This window comes from Molothrus aeneus, chromosome 4 (genome assembly GCF_037042795.1).
Source record: "Molothrus aeneus isolate 106 chromosome 4, BPBGC_Maene_1.0, whole genome shotgun sequence".
NCBI classification, from domain to species: Eukaryota; Metazoa; Chordata; class Aves; order Passeriformes; family Icteridae; genus Molothrus; species Molothrus aeneus.
Window position 1 is genome coordinate 41,432,817 of NC_089649.1, and position 21,977 is coordinate 41,454,793.

At 38.1% G+C, this 21,977-nt stretch overlaps 1 protein-coding gene across 2 annotated transcripts in view; it reads right to left on the bottom strand.

Annotated features, from left to right (window-relative positions):
• CFAP97 (cilia and flagella associated protein 97) overlaps positions 1-21,764 on the bottom strand; it is a 29,543-nt gene extending 7,779 nt beyond the window's left edge. Inside the window, exons 1-4 of one of the 2 annotated variants that reach the window (XM_066548329.1) lie at positions 21,662-21,764; positions 12,213-13,085; positions 12,053-12,124; positions 2,922-3,184 (exon numbers count right to left, since the gene is read on the bottom strand). In XM_066548329.1, coding sequence (XP_066404426.1) covers positions 2,922-3,184; positions 12,053-12,124; positions 12,213-13,065 — 1,188 coding nt within the window. In that variant the 5' untranslated portion in view covers positions 13,066-13,085; positions 21,662-21,764. Of the gene's footprint in view, positions 1-2,921; positions 3,185-12,052; positions 12,125-12,212; positions 13,086-20,123; positions 20,227-21,661 lie in introns of those variants that run through there. The other variant, XM_066548330.1, reaches the window with a different exon arrangement.
• Positions 21,765-21,977: the final 213 nt, after the last annotated feature.

The window sequence follows — 21,977 nt, forward strand, 5'->3', positions numbered from 1 at the left end:
AACACTTCCCTGTATATGCCAAGCATTACATTAATAATAAACCAATAGAAAACCAAAAATAAACCATTAAAAGTTTCAATGGCATATAGTCTATTAAGTTCAGCATCTTATTTACAGTGGTGAAAATGATTACTGTATCAATACAAATAGGCACACATATATGCAGACATGGGAACAAAGCAACACATCAGTCACACTTAAGTTCCTTTCCACTGAAGAGGGACTGAAATTATTTTCAAACACAAGAGTAGAATGTTTTCTGAATCAACAGCATCCTCTATTGGCAAGAGACACACTCTGATCTTGCTAGCTCTGAAAAGCAACTAAAAGTAGGTTCCATTTATGAAAGCACAGTAAAAGCAGCAATTACAAAATTCTGGCATTAATTTTAGCAGTCATCTGTTTTGCTAATTGTGCTTTTCCCATAAATTGCTAATCAGTACTTTAAAACTACTTTTCATCAGAGCAATGCATCTTGCTAATCTGTCATTGCTCTTTCTAACACAGTCAGTGAGAACAAGATATATTTCCTGTACCTCTTGGCACCCCTTCACAAAGCTAGGGAGCACAAAAGCACTCAGAATCCTCTCTAATTTCCTAAAATTTTACTTACTTTCCTGCATCATTTCTGATACTAAATGCCTGCAAGAGAAATCAATCTTTCTGATAACTGTAAGTACAGGCATTACTCCAACAATGTTCTGGTGGAACAAATGAACATTTTCCATAGCCAAGTTGTTAACCTCATGACAAAAAATTATAAAAGCTGAGCCAACACCAGCAAAAAATAATCTCTGCATCAAAATTCTTTAATCCCCTGCAGAGACTACTGTTGCAGATTTCTATCATTGAATTATTTACAAAACTCTGCATCCTTCTCCAACAAACATTTTACAAAGGTGTATCAAACACCATATCCTCTATGCAGTACCCTCAGGTCTTGTATAAAAAAAAAGATTCCCAAGAAGTAAGAGAAGAAAGATTGATAGAAAAGTTCCATAGAATTCCACCAATTCCACCTCTAAATTTATGAAGGTGAGGAAAGCTGCTGACCAGAAGAAAACAGATTCATAAAGCACATACTTTTATCAATATAAAGAAAAAAAACCAACATCAATGAGCAGGGTAGGGCTGCTCTTTCATTTACAGTCTCAAAGTATGCCACACCTCTAATCTCAAAAGGTAGTGCTACAAAAGTCAGTATGTTAAAAAACTGTGACACTCTAGGGGTACATACACTTAAAACATAATAAAAACATTAAACAATTTTGAAAAAAATGATAGCAAAGTTAAACAAAATGGAAGAGCTACACTGATGAATCACTGATCCAAAAAGAAGAACAGAATATATCACCCTGAGTTTGGGGAAAAGAATAAACCAAATGCTCTTATAGTCTAAACTAACACAATGTCCTAACATTAATTCTCATATCAAACATGTCCACTCACATTGCTGACAACAACAACAACTAAACTATAAATGAATAAGTAAATGAAGAATACTATTTCTTAGACTTCATGCAACCACCATTCATCTCTAATGTGTACTAAAGCAGCAATATGTGAAATCACTATGTGTTTACGTGTACTGCATTTTTGATTCAAAAGTTGCGAAGTCATGACAGTCTTGAACCAACACTGCAATATATCATAAGAGAAAGGGGTTGTGGCTTTGAGTAAAAAGAAGTGTATTTTAAAATATCCTATACATTCATTTACTGTAATCATCAATTGTTATGTAGTACAGCATATAACTGTTATATCCTGAGGCACTGTGGCACAGCACTTCCTCCCCAACACCTAAGGAGCTATATTAACAAGGCTCATGTGGTAGAGCAAGACCTGTTTTCAACATTTGAAATAAACACCATAAACACCCTCCTACTGACCTAAACACATTTCTTTCCCAGCCAATGACAAGTATCACACATCTCTAACAAAATCTTGTGCTAAATTCTTTCAGACTTTAAAGTATAATGTGAACTGCAGTCTAGTGGAGCTGGGAAGAAAGTTTCCTAATTTTCATAGTTTGAACAATCCAGATGTCTGAAAGCTGGAAGAATGAAAGCCTAACAGATTTTCCCAAATACAGTAATCAGACTTTCTCCATGTTGAATCTGTATCTCTCTGTGTACAGAAAAGGAAATTGCAACCTATACGTACACAGAAGCTAAAAAGTAATAAATTACTTCCAGTACACATTTTCCAATTATTTAAGCTGTAATTGTATGGTTTTTTCAAACACACTGATAAATACATAAGACATAATAAAATGCTATTACATGTATGTATTACAATTCAATTACTAAAAGTATCTTATTCAAAACAGTTTTACTTCTATTATTTGAGAACTCTGGCAATATCACTACAAATGTGTCTGAATTTTTGTTTTCCAGTGAAGAAGCAATTGTAATTGCCATTGCATTGTGGCAATCAGAGTGTAACAAATATTCAAAGACAGAGATAGCGTTGAGTCAAAAACCAGAACTGACATTGATTTTGTAACCTCTGTGTTTCAAATATAATGAGTTTGATGCTATCATATTGTTTTATTTTATGCAAGCCTGTTTTTGAGAAACTAGTAGTCAGAATGAAGCAGAATGAACAGTCAGACTGCTGTCCAGTGTTTTAGTCATTCCTCTTAAATTAAACGATACCAAAGTAGAGCAAATGCATATAAACTGAAATCTATTTCCATCTGAAAAAACCCCATCATTACTCCCACCTCTCTCCCAAAAATCCAAGAAACTCACCCATAAGAACAATTATTCCAACACCACAGTAATGGAAATTTATTGAAGACTTATGGCAGTAAATGTCCATGTGTTGCCTCATCAATCTTCTAAGTATTTAGCAACAGCTCATCTGACAAGAGATAGTCCTTCTCAATTTACTGATCCACATCCACACAGAAAACTTACCAGGTTTTCCCTTTCAATCCTCTGCTGCTCTTTTTGCCTGTTGAGGGCACTGTGGTACAATCTAGGCGGTGTTACAGACACCTTCTTCAGCGTGCTGCTTCTCCTTGGCCTTGCAGACTGTCTGGACAGCTCCTTTAGCAACCTCTGGTTTTCCCGATCAATCTGTCTTACTTCTTCATTTGTGAAAGAGTAATTTTTCCTTATTCCTTTAGATGGCTGATCGATGGTTAGTTTTTGTTCTTTTTTATCCAACTGTAAGAAAGCTTTAAAATAGCAAAAGGTGAAATAAACAAGGAGATTAGAAAACACAGCTTCAGGAACCCAGGAGTAAACATAAACTAGAACGAAGAATTAAAACATAAATTAGTATTTAGATGTTTGCCATAAAAAAAAATTTAAACTTTGCTCCCAAGTTTATCTAGGGTATCCATCTCAATTAAGAGGCAGAATAGATACAATGTTTCAGACAGAAAACTTACACTGGGGAAGCCTGACACAGAGGCACAAAGTGCATTTCCTGAAGTGATTTTGTTGAAACTTAACTCCTAAATCAATTCTACATTGTGTTGGTGGAGGAAATGCAAAGGGAATGATGAAAGTAAATTGAATGGATGGAGAGAAATGAGTGAGCACATATAACAAAAGAAAAATCACTGGGACATGGAAATTTAAAACAGTAAGCAAACAACAACCAAATAATGATAATAAGGTATCAAGACAAAGAATGCACACTTAAAAATACACAGCAACTTGATGAGCACAATTGCAAGATAACTGGAAAAGTTCACTCAGCCAGAGCCAGCTACATTTATTACAGTTCCACTGGAGCTTTGCTGTTGACCTATTTCTAAGCCTTTGCTTTCTAAAGCTCTGCAGCAGTCTTCTGGCAACGGCTGTGTGTTTTGCTTCATGGTGTTACCCCATCAAACCACTGCATTAGCTGTGGTACAGGAATGGCAGTACCTGGTTAGATTAGACAGATTCTTGGAGCTGAGACACAGACAAAAAAAGCCTAACTTGTGCCATTCCCCACACTCCTCCAATATCACAGTGCCTTCAGAAGACATCCCTCATTTTTACCCCTAGAAGTCCCACACAGGCAAAAAAAGCATTCAAAGCAGAAAGGAAAAAAACCAAACCTAGGCAGGCAGTAATATTTCCTCAGCAAACACTTCTGCATTAGCCTAGTGTTCGCAAGAGATGTCTGAGGCAGCCTAACAGTGAAGAAAACTCAAAGAATGAAGAGCATTTTCTTACTTCAAAATGAAATGAAATCTTTCTTGCAGTATCTCAACTGATTTTATTTCAGAATTGATGTAAGTAAATATTGCTACTTTCTTTGAAAAATTTAAGAACAGTATTCAAAATGTAAAACCCAAACATTTAATGAATTTCAACATTCATCTAGAAATTAGTGAAGTCAGCATACTAGCCAATATAGACAAGAACTGTTCCTAGGCAGTTCTAACTGTGAGGTTGCCCACCGTAGCAAATTCTGCTTTTGTTTGTCAAGAGAAGATGCAAATCACCTCAAAACCAATGTAAACTAGCGCAGATCAAGTGTGCCAACCAACACGTTAATACAATATAAATGTCTTGAGAAACATCTCTACAGTTTAGTAAGTTATTCTCAAGGTAAAACTAGTACAGCCATCAACACCATTGGAGGAGACAAACCTGGAATGAGACTCATCTGGATAAGCCTACAAGGGACAAAGAGAAATGTGAAGAAAATAACTAGAGCTGCACAATTCACATCAAGCTGCAGCATACATCTCAGTAGAAAATATTACAGAATGCCTTTATTGGAACAGGCAAAATCAGCACTGCAGAACACAGCCAGATGACAGTAAATTGAACAACTATCTGAAGGAGGTATCATGTCACATAATTGATAATTGTATTATTATGGAGCTTTTGCCTTATATCTGTAGCACCTCATGGGTTAAAGAGGACTGCATGTCATATGCAAAAGTGGAAATCCAGTTGAGACAAAGAACAGTTGTTAAACTCAAGTTTTGACCCAGTCTTGTGGTATCAATGCTATTGATGATGAAGTCTATTACAGGAGACATTTAAATTTCTGAATGACTGTCAGCACAAATTTCCAACAATTATTTTGCCTCTGTGGAAGGTGCCAACTAGTCAAAATCAATTTAAAGCAATTGCATTCTGGATAAAGACTTTTTCAGGTACAAATACATGTTTCATGCCTTCACTGGTCAGTGACTTTTAATTCACTATTAGATAGCAGGTTATACTTTGGCAGAGACTTTATATCCTTTTGATGTAACTATGAACTATAGAGAGATTAAAAATGCTTCAAGGTAATTACTTACTACCTATTTTCTGACTTGTTCACTTTTCTGGTAAACTGCTGTCAGGTGTGATGAAAAAATAAAACCAGAGCAATGACATGGAACAAAGGCCTTTCCCTTTTACTCCAAAGCTGGTCAGTAAATGCTACTAGAAACAATGATTCAAGGAACCCTGAAGCAATTGCTACACACAGGGCTCAAGAAGCACTGCTTTACTTTGTCACTCAGACCTCCTGGGGATAGTGGTATGTAACTTCTGTAGCATTAAACACCTCCTATTTTATCAGAAGCCATCAGGCAACTAGAGTGAATACATATCTATGTAAATATCCATGCATTGCTCTACTGGATACTACTTATATACACAAGGACAAAATGTTACTAACTTTACTCTCATCTTCCAGCTTCTTCAGCCACATCCCCCCTCAACACACAGACTTTTCCTTTTTTCATTCATCTCTTCTTCCTTCTTCCTTTTCTTAGCCTTTTCCTTTTGAATATATATCACTTCTAGAGTGCTTCATCCACATCTTTTATCACCTCACCACAAAGATAGCCTTTCCTACCTGTGTCAGCAGGAAGAGACTCCATCCCACTTTCTTCCATATGTTGTTCATTCTTAGCCTCATTATTATTTATTTATTCTTAATGTAGAAACTGACTTTACTACTGCCAACAGCTTTCTGGCAACTTTTGAGGTTGAGAGCTTGCTAACAGTCATAATATTGAATTTATCACAACTCAAGAGAAATATATTAATACAGAGAAAGAATTAAGAACACCCCAAAGGTTCTGTTGTGAAGTTACTCAGTGAAGCCTTAGCAGACAGCTGCCAAAACCCAGTAAATGATCTATTGACAGATGGCTAAATTACAGAAGACTCATTAATTTTGCATCAGAAGTTCAGACCCAATGCAACACATGCAGCAGCAAGTGTTTTTTCAAGGGGATGGAATGAAAATACCAATCTAAAACTCTCCAGTTCCTTAAATGATCTTTTTGTTATTATCCTTCTATATGACCCAAGAATGCATTTGAAACTTCACAACTAGCTTTTTGCTGCAAAACTGCTGCAATACACCAAAGCACTGGATCAGGTAACACAGTAAAAGTACCTGGTTTGCTGTTCTTCAAACTGTTAATTAACTGGAGTTATGTTTTACTTGGTTAAGATCTATGCTCAGGAAGAATTTAATCAGCAAACACCGCAGCAAAGCAAACCATAACTTACTGGACCCTACCCATAAATTGTCTTTTTTAAGCCACACAAATGCAACACTGATCTGCAAAGGAACTGTGTCACAGGAGAGTCTAAAGTTTAGTAGAAAAACAAGACAACACAATGTATACTGTGTCATTTTTGTGAAAGAGCACCACTAATACTACAGCATACATATTCCTAACAAAACAGGCAGAAGAAATCACCACTCCTTAAATGATGTTCAAATAAGTCACAGAAGCAATATAGAAAGCAGCAGGGAAAAACTTCTGTAGGTCTCCCTGAAGCAGGGGTGATTCTTTCTATGGTTCAGAAAGACACTTCTGACCCCTGAATTTCAAATTAGCAGTAATAGTTACCACTGCTTCCAATCACCAGACTGAGAATCTGTCCAACCTGCCTCTGCAATTTATACAGCATCATATTCCTATTCTCCACACACTTGCTATGACAGAAAATTAGATAATCCACAGCAGGAATGTATGTTCAATATGCACTGAATGTATACTACCACTCATTGGCAACATTGCTTTCATGGCAAAGACAGTAGGTGTCTGAGTGAGGTCAGCACATGCCCACAAAACCAGAGACAATTCACTATCAATAAGCAAAAAAAAAAAAAGGGTACGATTTCAAATGCTATTAAATACTAAGAGCACAGTTCATGTTATATAACTCAGGTGTTTGAGTTTCATAGTTATTTCAATGATTTATTCATCATTCACCCACACTACTCTTTAATCACAAAGCCTATGTGTTTGAATAGTCAGTATACCTGACTATTTTTGCAGTGGCCACTGACAACATGAGATAACACTAGAGTTTTAAGGTTATGATTTAAGCTTCTAAAGAGTTTGTATGTCTTGGAACAATGAAATATGATTTACCTCTCATATACGTATTCTATCAGTGGGTAATTAGTAATTTAACTAAACCACTAATTACTTTCATTGTCAGTCAGACCTCAAATATAATTTGGGGTAGGTGATAAATAAGCAGCAACATTTGCATAATGACTTGCACAGTGTAGAGCCTACTTCTCATTTGCTGGTAAGCAGGAAAAGAAAATTCCCTGGTATTCACGGGATTTCTATGAAAGCTGGTTTCCATGGAGAGATACCTGACTCTTTTTTAAGCCATAAACAAGCCGTTTATTGCTTTCAACTTCTAAGCACTGAAATAACCTTGCAGAATGAAAAAGGCCAAACCTTATATAAAATATAATTAGCAAGTCAAATGCATTAGGACAGGAATGATACAGCCATCCTAACAGTATTAAGGTTAAAATGAAAATCATGTATGTTTCAGTGTATCTTTTGCAATCCCAATATAAACTGCTTCAATGCTTACACTTGTCTGATATTTTATTTTATATTGCTACACTACCACATGTGCAAAAGGATTAAATAAATCACAGTTCTTCATCAATATCTAAGAGTTTAAGAGTGAAACTATTTCCCTGTGGTATCTCTAAACAAATACTTCCTATAACATCCATTATTGCAGGCCACAGAGCTCTTTAAAAGGGATTTTGGAGAATTAAAGATTTGGTGGGATTTTTTTAAAGAAATGGACAATGTCCTTTTCAGGTACAAATTTCCCTATTTAAACATGCTTAAATAGGGCTGCTATTTATTTCTTGATATCATGAGAAAGATATCATAGAGGTGTTGGACTTTTTGCCCCAATAATTACAAAGTTTCTCATGAATGTTGGGGAAGCCTGTATCTCTCCATAACCTCACAGATTTTCAATCTCTTTTCAAACTCTAAATATATAAACAAGCTAGCAATTGCTCTTCTACCTCAAAATGAGTTTCTAGGCCTGTGAAAACCAAGCATATGAATACACACACATATAGAAAATTAGTTCAAACTCTGAACATACACACTAAAGAGAATTCCATAGAACAGCTATATATGCTTAGTTCAACTCTTCAGTTTGGGTATGTGTATATTGCAGAGTCTCCTTTAAATTTAGATACTGCTTAGCAGCTTTTCTACAAATACACTAGTTCAGCATGAATGAGCACACAGATAAGATATTCCTGAAGAGAACGAAGTTTCAGTTACCAAAACTTGTTCTATTTCCTGAGTGACAAATTACATGAAAGAAAAAAGCTGAAGCAATTGCTTCATGTTGAGTTGAAGCTGCTATTTAATTTTCTACAATAGATTTTATTCAGAAACACAGAGCTTTTTACTTTTATAATCATGATATTTATATTATAGAGCTTTTCACAGAGGAACCTCTATTTTAAAAATCTAAGGCATAGAAGAGGCAAAAAGATTTATCAGCACAGAGGTCAGTGAGAGCTTCAAGGATAGAACTTCAGTCTGTGGCCAATTGCCCTACTTACCCCACCACACCGCCTCCTCAAGTTAATAATAGCTAATACCATGGATTTACAGACTAATTCTCACAGACACTGCTGTAAAACAAGCATGTATCAACCCCATTTTACAGAGAAGAAAACACAAAGTACTAAATTCTTTAGCACTGTATATACCTCGTGCTATCCCACTGTATTGATACTAAACAAATTTAGATAAAGAGATACAGAGCAATTTTAGCAGACTACTCTGTTCTGGACTACAGAAATCATGAGATCTGTCTAGAGACAGAGCAAATCTTTAGCATAATGGGTCGAGATAGATGAGTGCTTAGTTCACACTCATATACTTAACCCATCTCTTTATCTGCATAATAATCAAGATATGGATCAGGCAAAATAGCATCAGAAAATGTTCCAATTTATTTTATTCCCAGCTTTCTAACATGGTGATTTATGAAATTGCCTTCAAAAACAATCTTTCACAATCTATTTCTTTGCATTGTCATACTTAATTCCCTTTTTGTGTTCAGATTACTCAAGAGTACAGCAGAGGAAATAGCTCTGACATTTTTTATTAGTATAGGTTTAGAATATTGCTTTCAGTTATTACTTTTCTGAAATATCTGTAAGGTTTATAGGGAAATGGAAACATCATGGAATCACAAAACAATTGCATACAAAGATCTATATAACATCATGAAACAACAGAAAAACTGTATTTCTACCTGAAAATTTATAATCACATCTGCTATCAGCACTACCCATCTAAAACCAATCAAAATGCAATACAGAGCAGGGGAATTATGAGATTTCCAACTAGAACTGTGTTATGAGATTTTACCTTATTAAGAAATGTGTAATAGAAAATCTGGCTTTTATCAAGAACAAGCATAGCTTTAGGAGTTGTAAAGACACGATAAATATTTGTCTAATACAATTTTTTAAATGCTTACAAATGAATAGTTTTCAATACAAAAACAAGTAGGTAAAGGACATATAAAGCAAAAACTTTTTCAACTACTTTTAAACTTAACTGCAACAGTTTCTAAACACTTCAAATTAATTCTGCTTTAAGATACACAAACTACCTTGCTACCTCTAATAACAAGACTCTTGTGCTAGTTCAAAACTTGTTCTTTGAACAAATTTCTTTCTTGCAAAACGAGATTTGTTCAAAGAAACAAATTGTTTGTTCTTGCAATTCTTTTTTTAATACAAGAGATTCCAGTCCTCCCAAATGTATGCACTGGTGATGTGAATAATCATACAAAATTAATTACTCTGTGCCCCATAGAAACAACATAGTAACAGTTCACATGGAAATTTTTGCAAGTGTCTGGGGACCTTGGGAAATTAAACTTGTATAACTGCTGTAAATGCTTGGGTCCAGCTATATTACAAGAATATTTGAAAAAAAAATTAAATAAAATGCTACATCAGTATAAAGTACTGGAAGAATATTATGCTTTAAAACCAAATAATGATTATTTAATTTTTTTTCATGCACTCAGGTCTGGGCTTGCAGTGTTCTCACTTGAAGCAACATTTATGCCTAGGCAGTTCTGATGAACATTTAATGGAGACTGGTGGGCGGGAGAAAATTATTTGCACTTTTTTTTCCCCTAACGTGTACAAAAAAATCTGCAAGCAATAACTCAGAATAAGATTAGCTCCTATTTTCCCAGACTAGTTACTTTCCACCATTAATAATTCTGCTCCATTTAAACTTCAAAATGCCCAAACAAATTAAGCTATGTTGTGTTTGCCAATTTAGAGAGGCACTTGGGAGTAATATACACATTAATCAGGAACATTAGCTGCTAGACCATATGAATTCTACTCCTCATTACTCTATCTTTATTATTGTTATTTAGAACTGGTTTTCAGTTTTGATAAAAAACTGAAAACTCTGTTCCTCTCCCCAGCAGAGATTCATCTCTGAGAATACCTACTCTGAGCAATAATACCCATTTCTTTTAGGGATGAGATGAATCCATTGGTAATCACTGGTTATTAAATCGCTTCTTGCTAATGGGGAACAAATAAGGACATAGGACATCATAATTTCAACTGCCTAGCAACAATTCTTCTGACATCATGTTTTGACAACTGGTTGGAATTGTTTCTAGTATGAAAGAATGACTGAAGCACAAGGACTGTTAGGGATGAGAAAAAGCTCTACCTTTCTTGATTGCTAGTGTTGCTTTTCTTAACATCAGAAGAATTTCCATACAAGTAAAATCCTCAGTTCTAACTTATAGGCAAGATAAACTATGTGTACAATACATTCTAAATCCTTCTTCACTAGAAGCTCAGTCTGGCAAGGTGCAAAGTGAAGAAACACCACACATGCAGTTTTAATCGTGCCAGGCTTACTTCAACACAGCAAACCTGGCTTGGAATGTACCAGACCTAAACTGCAAGAGGCTTTCCTCACTTGAGATCAGCAGATTTCTTGATTCAAGCCTTTTTTATTCCACAGACTTTAGTACTGAAAACTCTGGGGCATGAAAACAAATGCAAAAGCACCATGTAGACCTTAAAATATGCATCTGAGATCATCCAGGGTATTCTTACCCCATACAATGAAGGTGTGCAATGAGTGCAGGGAAAGAGATTGCAAATTTTCTTAGGCTTCATTATTAACATTTTTAAAGTCTATTAGCCAGAAGCAACCACTCAAGTTTTAGTAAAGATTATCTGCTATTTTTCTTTTTAAAACACCTTTACTCAACCTATGCTATTTTAGAAGTCAGACACCTAGCTCAGAAAAGAACTTCAAACACTCCTGTTTAATTATCAAAAAGGTAGTAGAAGTTGAAGTATATGAATACCATTTATAATGCAATGAAATTTTGATTGTCTTTCAGTCTTGGAGGTTGACAATCCAGCCTTTCAACAGAAAGGTTGATGCTTTAATTTAGATATTAAATTGTGCCATAGTCCAGTACACCTTAAGATCCATGTGCAGTTTTATTGCCCAATTTATTAATATATCAGGCCTTTTTTAGATTCATCCTGTCTGTGTATCTTACTTCTAGGTATAAGCAAACCAATGCATGGTTCTTTTCTCTACTGCAGAATCAGTACTATTACACAGAGAAGAATTCCAAGAATTAGATCAACACCACTTAAACAGCAACCAGTTTTAAAAATACACATGGTGTATGAAAATCCCACTCTCTCTGTGTATTAGAACCCAGCTGTTTTCAACAAGTGGCAGATGCTGTATTTTGTAAAAAGAAAATTTAAAAATCACCTTTCAGAAGCTGATTCAGGTCCATGGCATCATGCAATACTTTTCGACTATATCTGCGATCAAACTCGGAATCTAATGAAAAAAATACAGATATAAGATTGAATTTCCCAGCCCCATAGGTTTTCCACATTTAGTGTTGTACTTAAATTCTCCAAATTACCATATAATTCTTGGTTCACATTTTCCTGTCTCTTTACTTTTAGTTTCTTATCATTTGATGCTACAAATTCAAAGGACTGGATAGGACTGATGTCTGGAGTTGACAAAGGTGTTACGTCAGTCACTGTGTCTTCAGACTCCTCCAGGTCATCACCAAGCTTTGGTTTTCCTTCTGCTAATTTCATTGCTGACTTGAATTTTTGTTTTGGAGACAAAAGAGCATTTCTACAAGCATTCCTTTTTGGGGAAGAATGAGATAAATCTGATAAACAGCTATCAGAATCTGTGTCAGAACCATCTGTATCTGAGCTTGAGGATGATGATGACGAGGACGAGGAGGAGGAGGAAGAAGAGGAGGAGCTGATACTATATTTTTTGCTAGCCTTTTTTATGTTTGGTTGCTTAGCTGACTTTGGTCTAACCTGTTTTTTGCCATCATCACTACTGTCTTCTTCATCTGTATAGTAATCTTCTTCACCTTCTTTAACTATTTTAGGAATTCCAGCAGGAACAATCTCCTCTGCTCCTCTATTTGCTGCAGGTGTTGCTCCAGATGTACCTGCATTCTCTGCAACTGGAGAAACTGTCAGAGAGGGAGCATCTTCACTAGGACTTTTGCTATTTTCTAGGGACTGATCCCTTTGTAAATCTATCTGCTTTTCTTCGCTTTCCTCCTCACAACACTTTTCATCCTTTGAATTAGAAACCAAATCAGTGTCTGCAAGAGCTGCCTTTGTACTTCCTTTCTCTATATGTTCACCATTTTCTTCAGCTTTCTTTTTCTCTTCCTCAAAGTCGCTGTCAAAGAAGGCATGATCCACTTCACCATCTGATATGTCTTCAAAACGGTCCATAACGAAATATGAAGTGTCACCTGCAAGCATCAGAAAACATTTCCAATTATTTGTGCAAAAACAGATCCAAGTACACTTTTAGTATAATAGTTTTGCTCTTCACTCTTTTAGCTCTAGTAATCTATAATTCTGCAATTAATTACATGAAGTTGCTAGAGACAATTTCATAGTGAGCTCAGTAAAAACGTTTAGTGCCACCTTATTGCACACAGCTCATATGTTAGACCAGACAGCTTTACTTTAGCCAACCCATCACAATTTCCAAACTATTACTTCTAAGCAAATTTGTCAAACACCCTTAGTGGCTAAAAAATCTTAACTATAACAAACAAGCAATTAACATGTCTTATTTTTTCCCTTTAAGGTAGAGCCATTTGAAGCTAGAGCCACTTAATGAGCTATCATTAGTTGGAATGTTATATCGTAAACCTTGTTAGTATGTCACCATCTTGGCTGACACAGCCATACACACTGCAGACTTCAGTACTTAAAATTAGGAGAAATTTCAATTTACATTGAAAGATCCATGGCTCCAAGGTTAAATTGACAGATTGTGAGTGTGTCAATGTTCATGTTTTAGTTTGGACAAGGAGCTTGCTTTTCTGTAACTCACACTCCACAGTACAGTAGGGAAACTTAATTCTTTCAAATGAACCTAGACTTTAAAAAGTCTGATCCAGGCATGAAACCAGTGCATTTAAAACAGAAGTTACCATTCAGTCCATGGGACCAGATCATGGCTAATCCAAATACATAATATTGCAGACATCAGGACCTCAGTGTTAACCATTATGTTCTACAAATCTGCTCTTATTATGTCCTTCTTCTTACAGAATTTTATGGTGTGTGATCTTATGCATGTGGCAGGAGGACACAAAAGTTTCCACTCATTAGTAGTATACATATAGTTAAAATAAAAAAAATCTCAACACCCCACAACCAAACAAAATCAGCCAGTATCAAAGACTACCAGTCCCATCTAGCCAGAGGCACTTTTCTCCTACTCTTTACAACAGATTTCACTGTTGAAATAATTTAGTAAGCTACAATCAATAAATATGTAACATTCTTTAGACCCAAGAAAATCAAACATGAAGAGACAGTGGAAGCAACCACTTAAGGCCAGAGAACCAGAATATTTTACAGGATGGATGGTCTCCCTTAAACCACATATAGTTTGTTGCCATGGCAAACAGAGGTGGAAAAAAAGGAATTTCCAGGAAAGGTTCTAGCTAAAATGACTTCAAAATACAGAGTTTTTAAAGGTCACTCAGCTATTTTGCCACTTCTCAAATAATACTGGTTTAGAGGAATTGAAAATATGCTCCTCAAATCACAACATAAAACCAAAAAGCCTGGAATCTCCTATGGTTTTAAGAATCACAAAGCCAAAGAACTGAAAAGAGACTTATTATAGTTAGATGTTGTATAAAGCTGAAAACACTATTAGGCAACAGAAGCAGAGATCAATTTTCAGGACCACAAAGATAACTCTCTAAAGCACCTAGCTCTTCAAAGAGCAAAAAAACAAAGGAGTAAACTCTTCTGGGAATGCAGATATCCAGCAAGTTAAAGTCTCACACAAGAACAGGCACTAGCCACCATGAAACACCATCCAGCTGCTTACAGAATACTTCATCTGCCTCTTCATCCTGGCAGGGTGCTCCATTAGAGACACCCCTCAGGACCGACTGCCTTACTGGCCATGTCCCTGGTTCTCACCCACAGGCACTCAGCCATATCATCACTATCCTTGAGCTCTACACAGCTGGCATACCCCCTAATGCAGAGGGTCACCCCACCACCTCTCCTTCCTTGCATGTCCCTTCTGAGGAGCTTACAAGCATCCATTGCACCACTCCAGCCATGACAATCACCCCACCACGTTTCCTGACAGCGACTACATCATGGTTTTTCCCACAGCACCATGGCTTCTGCCTCCTCCTGGCTTTTACCCATCCTGTGTGCAGTCGTGCAGATGCACTACAGCTGGGCTATTGGTTCCACCCTTTGTGTCACTTCTTGTGACACCTGGCTTCAGGCAGCTTGTATAGCCTGCAACGCACAACTATCGTGTGAATTCCTGACAGTTTTTCTCAAGCAGCTTCCTAAAAGGATAATACATTTTAATATATAAAAACATGCTCAATAGAAAAATAAAAAACAATCAGAAGAGTAACACATTATTTAAATTTAATTTTCTACCTCATGTAATCTAAACCAGAAAGGAACAAAACCTGTTAAGTATAGACCATGAATATTTATTTAGCAAGTACAACTTGAACAAAGCCAATTCTATGAAGAAAATTAGGAAGCAGAGTTTAAAAATAAAATAGTTTCTTTTCCATTATAAAAGGCTTTTATTACTTAAGGAACTAGCATCTCTCCAGCTCATAACTAGAAATAGTATGACTGATTGGTAAAAGCAGGCATGTGGTGTACTTCACGTGTCTCAAACACAGATTTGAAATAATGTTAGTACTGTTGTATACGTAAGAGCATAAGGGGCTAAGGCAAAAAGGTTTGCAGGTGGGTGCAGACAAACTAGGATAACTTAATATAGCTGAAAACTTTAGTATAGACTAAAATACAACATTTTGTTGAGGTGCAACCACATCCATGTATTTTTAGTTCATGTAATGCTATGCCTGCAAAGGAGACTGAACTAACAGTATCTCATCAGCTATAATGTCTAGTAACACCACTTCTCAGATGACTCTTCTGAACACAGTCTCTGACGAGAGGATGGGATTTAACTCATGATAAAAGGGCAGTGTAGAGCTGGCAAAAGGTGATAAAAGATAGCAACCAGCTTGTACATTGCTTTCCATTAATGCCAGCCAGGGAGCACACATCTTCCCACTCTACATGATTCAGGAACAGCCCACCTGCCAGTGGGCTGTCTCCTAGGAAGACTGAGACATAACTGCTTTGCAGACAGCGACCACCAGTGCAGGAGAGATCATGTAGCAGTCTGGCCCTGACCAAGGAGCAGCAGTAATTCCACTGACAAATGCATATTCCACTCCTCTGGACAAGTCCCTAACAACTTTAGCCTTCACTTTAATGGGAAAGCAACACGGCATGTCTCTCACTGTCAATCATTCACAAACTTAAGATTAATCAATTCTTTAATTAATTTATTTTTTAATTTAAAATAAAAACAAACAAGATGAAATAAACAAAGAGATGATATTCTTAGATCCTATTCCACTCCTGCATTGAGAGTGTCTGCAACAGACCTGGAATTTGCCAAGGTGATGCAATACAGGAGAGGTAACTTTGCTGATAAAGCATGCCTACATCAATAAATTGGTTCTGTTTACAATTTCACATTTATATACAACACAGTGTAATTTTACTTCAGTGAGAAATACAGAGTTCTGCTATGTTGCCTGTTTTTAAAACACAGAGTCAACAAGTGATACTCTGGAATCCCAAAAAAGCCATTACAGTCAAATACTTAGCATTAACTGCTAATTTTAGTGACCGCTGGTTTTATTTACAAAAAAAGCACATGCTTTTTGTGGCTTTCTGCCATGAAGCCCTCTAACACAAGCATGATCAACTCCAAAGAGCAGGCTGGGCATTAATTATTTGCCAGATCTTGTTTTACTGTAATATTTCTTCTCCCCATGTAATTCTCTACCTCTCACCCATTTCTCTTGCAACAGTAACAATCACTCATTACCACAGCCAAGCGCACCCTTTTGTCTTTGTCTCTTCCTGACTGCAGCTCTTCCTAGTTTAGGAAGAACTAGCTTATACCACTTTTTAATCCCTTCAAGCTTTTAAGATCAGAAAGCAGTGGCTAAGCAGCCAAGGTGATTGTGCAGTCTGACTTTCAGGGCTTTAGAGACCCACACTTTCTCACCAGAGGGCTGACACACTGAGAGTCTCACTACCTACTGAGACCAGATCCACATTCTCCCCAGAGAGAACAAAGACCGTGCAGCTTCTGCACAGGTCAACCACTGTCTGCTGCTGCACTACCCAAAGAACAAGCAGCATTTTGACATCCTCCTCCATCTCAAAAAACAGATCAAGACCCTAATCACACTAAGCATATTGAGTGGTTTTCCCCTCCAGCTGCAAACCTGCCAACTACAGCACCACCTGAAATATTTTTGTAGGCAATGCCTAAGAGCAGGCCATTAGGCATGACTGCAATTTGAAGTCTCTTCTACAAAGGTGGCATGGTACATGAAAAGTCATGAATTGAGGATACAGACTTAGATGTGGGTTTGTGTTTCAACATATCCTGCCTTTTGAAAACATTTTTCAATGTCAGAAACTAACACTTACAAAGTGCATTAAATACCCAGTGAAAGATTTGAGGTATTTTAAACTTAGTTAAACCTTGAAATTATCCACCGAATCTTCCACAGTCAATTGCCACCATGGTTAGAGCAAATGAAAGCACATAAGCACATGACCACCAAGGAGCCCCAGATAGCTGCTGGGCAAAGCCTTTCATGTTAATGTACAAGGCAAGGAGAGAGAACAGGGAGAAATGGGGACGGGGGGGGAAGAAAATAAAAAATATTTCCTCTTGAGCCAAAACTAAGCCATTCCCCTATGGGGAAGCTGCAATAGTGCGGAGAGGTGTGTATCTGTAGCTCCAGGACTTCACTCATAGAAACACATTAAATATTTGTACTTCAGGCTCTTCAGCAAAGGTCACCTTGTGAACTCTTGAGCAGAAAGGCTGGGTCAGAGAACACTGAAGTTAAATGATGGGAGTGATGATGGCCATCAGGTCTGTCTAAACAGACCATGGCTACTCACTCCTTGCAGAGAATCCCAAGAATATTACCTGCAAACCCTCTAAACCCAGGCAGAAAAGAAGTAGCTTACAATTACAATCAAAAATAAAGACAACAAATCATATGTTGGTTGATAAAAGTAGCAATAGCTTCTGGAAGGTCTTCCACTTCTACAAGCACAAGTGACACCACCCACACCGAAGTCTCATGGGGCTGCTGCCATACAATTTCTCACTACCTGGAAGAGTCCCAACTCCAGCTACCCAAAGACCAGAAGGCAGCAAGCTGCTAGGGGAAAACTCGTCATTGGTATTGATCTTTCCCAAAAGTGACCCATAATATAGACAATATAGATAATTGATAATAGAGAACAGGTACAAAAAGCCTAGAAAAGGACAGACTCTACTGCCAGGTATCAATGGTGAAGAGCAAAGTAAAGGTCCAGCTTTGTTTTCCCACTCCTTCTATACTGGTACATATCTATGAAGAGTATTTCTGTCTGATACCAAGATTTAAATTTGGGGGCAACATGTACTCAACCAGGCTATCCACAACTGAAGGGGAAGAGTCTGGCACAGCAGTTCAAAACTGCATGCAAGAAAAAGGAAAACAACTGCTCTTATTAAAGCAAAGCTTCAGCATATCTGCCACATAAAGGCTGGAGTTAAATTTGCCAGTCCTGAAACAGATGGCAGGACCATAAAGGAATCAAGTACACCACAAACTACTGATGGAGGTAAATCACAGCAGATAAATCACTGCATATTTCTGAATATCAGGCCATCTCTACCAAGTGGCACAACACCAAGTGACACAACATGTGAACTGTCTCCCACAACAGAAATGCCCATTAAACTACAAGTGTTTTTCATGCTTCTAATATTATAAATTTGGTGTGCTTAGTGACCTGACTAGACAAATAGGTGTGTAATTAGCATTTCCTTTAACTGTTTGCATAGATGTGCTTCAACACACATCAAATAGACTTCGGTGTCTGGAAGAATTTCCTTTCTAAGGCTCTCCATCACAAGATGTGCTTATTATCACAGTTTAAAACACACACATACAGTTTTATGGATGTAACAATTACATTCTCCACAACCACTGAAAATAAGATGCAAATTTTAATTTTCAGTGAATATATTTCTATATAAGAGGAACAAGCACCGCCTGGTACAGATGTGCAGGAGAAAATATAGAAATTCAGTCACTAAATCAGTATAGAAAGAGCAGCTTCAAAAAATATCACTTAGGAAGAGTCTAAATATACTTCTGTTTCCTCAGAATGCATGTAAGAGGCAAATGAGGATAACAGCCTCTTGAGATAATCTCTTGCATTATATTTTTGTGACTTGCTCCTTTCTTCAGATGAGAAAATACCAAGCATGGAAAAGCAGGTAAGATGTTGAAACAGAAGGCTCTATTAAATTCAACATAATATGGGTTTCCTGGAATTCCAGTGTTTATTATTACAATGAAACACTTCAAGAATCACAAATACTCATTACTGAATTGTGGCTTAAACATCAGTTGATATTGTTGGATGGAAAATAACTCAGCCAAGGAACACAGATCATGTTTTAGACCATGTCTTGGTCAAACATAACATCAGGAAGCAAAGAATGAAACAGCTTTAAGAAACAGCTCTGGTGGAAGCAGTAAGGTAACAGTCTGACTATCTCCCATGAATTTAGGGAGTATCTAGGCTCACCTAGGATTCATCTTGCTTTCAGATTCTTACATCTAAGCTTCAGGTGTAATATTGAGTCATCTTAAAGGACAGATGTTAAAAAGCTTGTAGATGATCCTGTCACCTATGGCACAGATGACCACATGCTACCCATCCTACAAAACCTGCACTTTTAGGTGTTCCTGGGTTGAGCCTTCCAATTAGCCAATTGCATTTCAAGTCTCAGTGGGCTTAGCAGTCCTGATGGCCCTCTGAGCCCATGTAAGTCTTATGAACAAACAAAGGACCCTTCTGAATGCCCTTCTAAAAACAGGCAAGCACAAAATCAGAACAAAAATCCCAGTAGGCCATAACAGCTTTAAGTTCCAAAAAAAGTAATAGAATGTCCCCAAATTACTTGTCCTTTTCTCTGGTTGCTATCCTAAACCATTAGAGTATTATCTAGGTTTACAAAATCAGAAGAACATATGCACTACAGAAAAAAACAAACAAAGCAGGAAGAAGTGTTGGAAGAGCTTGAAGCATTCCAGAAGCAGAGTCCAAAGCTCTGACATCTATATTTTTAAATGCCAATTATTTCACAAACCCATTCTTAAGCTTACTTGTTTTTTAGCAACAACTTCATTTTAGTCTTCAATTAACTCCACTGAAGAATTTAACTTTGTGGAACTTTGTTCTCTCTCAACAGACAATTCCAGCAGTCACTTTCTATCCAAAAAAAGAGAGATTAACTACTTTTTCAAAGAAGCAAAAATGTGTACAATGCATTCTATTCACTATATTGAGCACCTCACTACAGACAAAAGCAGGGATACAAAAGAAATTTAGCACTGCTATTTCTATTACATTCATTCCATCCCACATTTTTGTCCTGGTGTTTTTATGAATGCTGCATAGAAATTTTAACCACGCAACTTAAAAATATGTACACGTCCAAATGCAAACACTAGATTTTTTTTTATTTCTACTATATAGTAAGAATATAAAAGTGCAGGTATTTGCATCCTATAATTAAACCAGTTTTCAAAAAACTGGAAAGGAAAAACTTCCACCAGGTATAAAGATTATATGACTTTAAATTAAGTTGTGTCATATGCCTTGCTGAACTACATTTTAAAATGCCGTGAAAACTCCAGAAATGTCCAATGTTTGACAAAGTCAACACATATTGCATTTTGTTGTAGCATCTCACTGAGTCTCTTTCAGATTAATTCAGTACTCTGCTCTGCTGCAGGAGCCCAGGTTTCAGAACTACCTTATTTGTGATTTCCAACCTAATCCAGAGGGGCCAAGAGATTTGGTGGCTAGTTATTTTTCCAAACGCCAGCCCCACTTTGGGAGCCATTACTGCAGAACACAGCCCTGCGCTGGGCAGGGGGAGTTACACGTGAGTTCTGAGGAAAATGTGGAAACGTGACTCTGGCGATGATTAACACGCTCGACGCAAGCTGTTTGAAATAATCATTCCAAAAGACTTAATTCCCACCAATTAAGCTCAACCAAAACACCCCTCCGCGTCTCTCAAAGTCCGGTAACTTGAAGGGTAGCGCACAGACACTGTAACTCTCGCCCAAAGCCGACAACTGGAGGCGACAACGAGGGCACCCGGTGTCTCAGAACGGAGTCTCCCACCTCTTTTCCGATCTCCCCGAGGAGCACAGCGGGCAGGCACGGCACTGCTGGGGCGGAGCGCACGTCTGAGGGCGGCACGGCCAAACTCCGGCAGCTCAACGCCAGCCCCAGCCCCGCACAGGCAGCGCGCACGACGCGCTCGGGGGACACCTACGTGCGCCTCGCTCGGGCAGGGGCGCGAGCAGCAAGACAGCTAATTAAAACAAAATTTTTTTTTTGAAATTATATAATGGTTAAAAATAATGCATATGTACATACGAACAAAACATGTCTCCCACCTTGTTTGGGGAAAAAAATTACCGCAGACGGGGAAGGAATATGCCCGTCGTGCTCAACCGCCCCCAACCGCCCTCCCGGCACTTTCCGTGGCGAGGAGGCACCGCAGGCCCCACCACCCGGCCGGCACCCCCGGGAGGAAGCAGCAGCAGCGGCCGCTGCCGTGTCCCTCTTGGCCCCTTTCTCCCGGCTTTGTTGTGGTAACCGCGCAGGCAGCCGGGCAGATACTCACAGGCACGGGAAGAGAGAGCGAGAGAGCCGGAGGCGGGAGCTGCGCAGAACCGAGGCCGCTCCCTCGCAGCCGCCCCGCTCCTGCGCAGCGCCGGCCGGGCCCGCGCGCCGCCGGGCGGGGCGAGGCGGCGCCTCAGCGGGGCGGGAAGGGAGCCGGGACCTCCCGGGGGAGGGGCCCCTCAGGCGCGGGCTCTCCACAGAATGACAGAAACCGGGAGGTTGGAAGAGACCTGTGAGCCTCCAACCTCTGCCCGAACACCACCGTGTCAAACAGACCACGGCTCTAAGTGACACGTCCAGTCTTTCCTGAAACACCT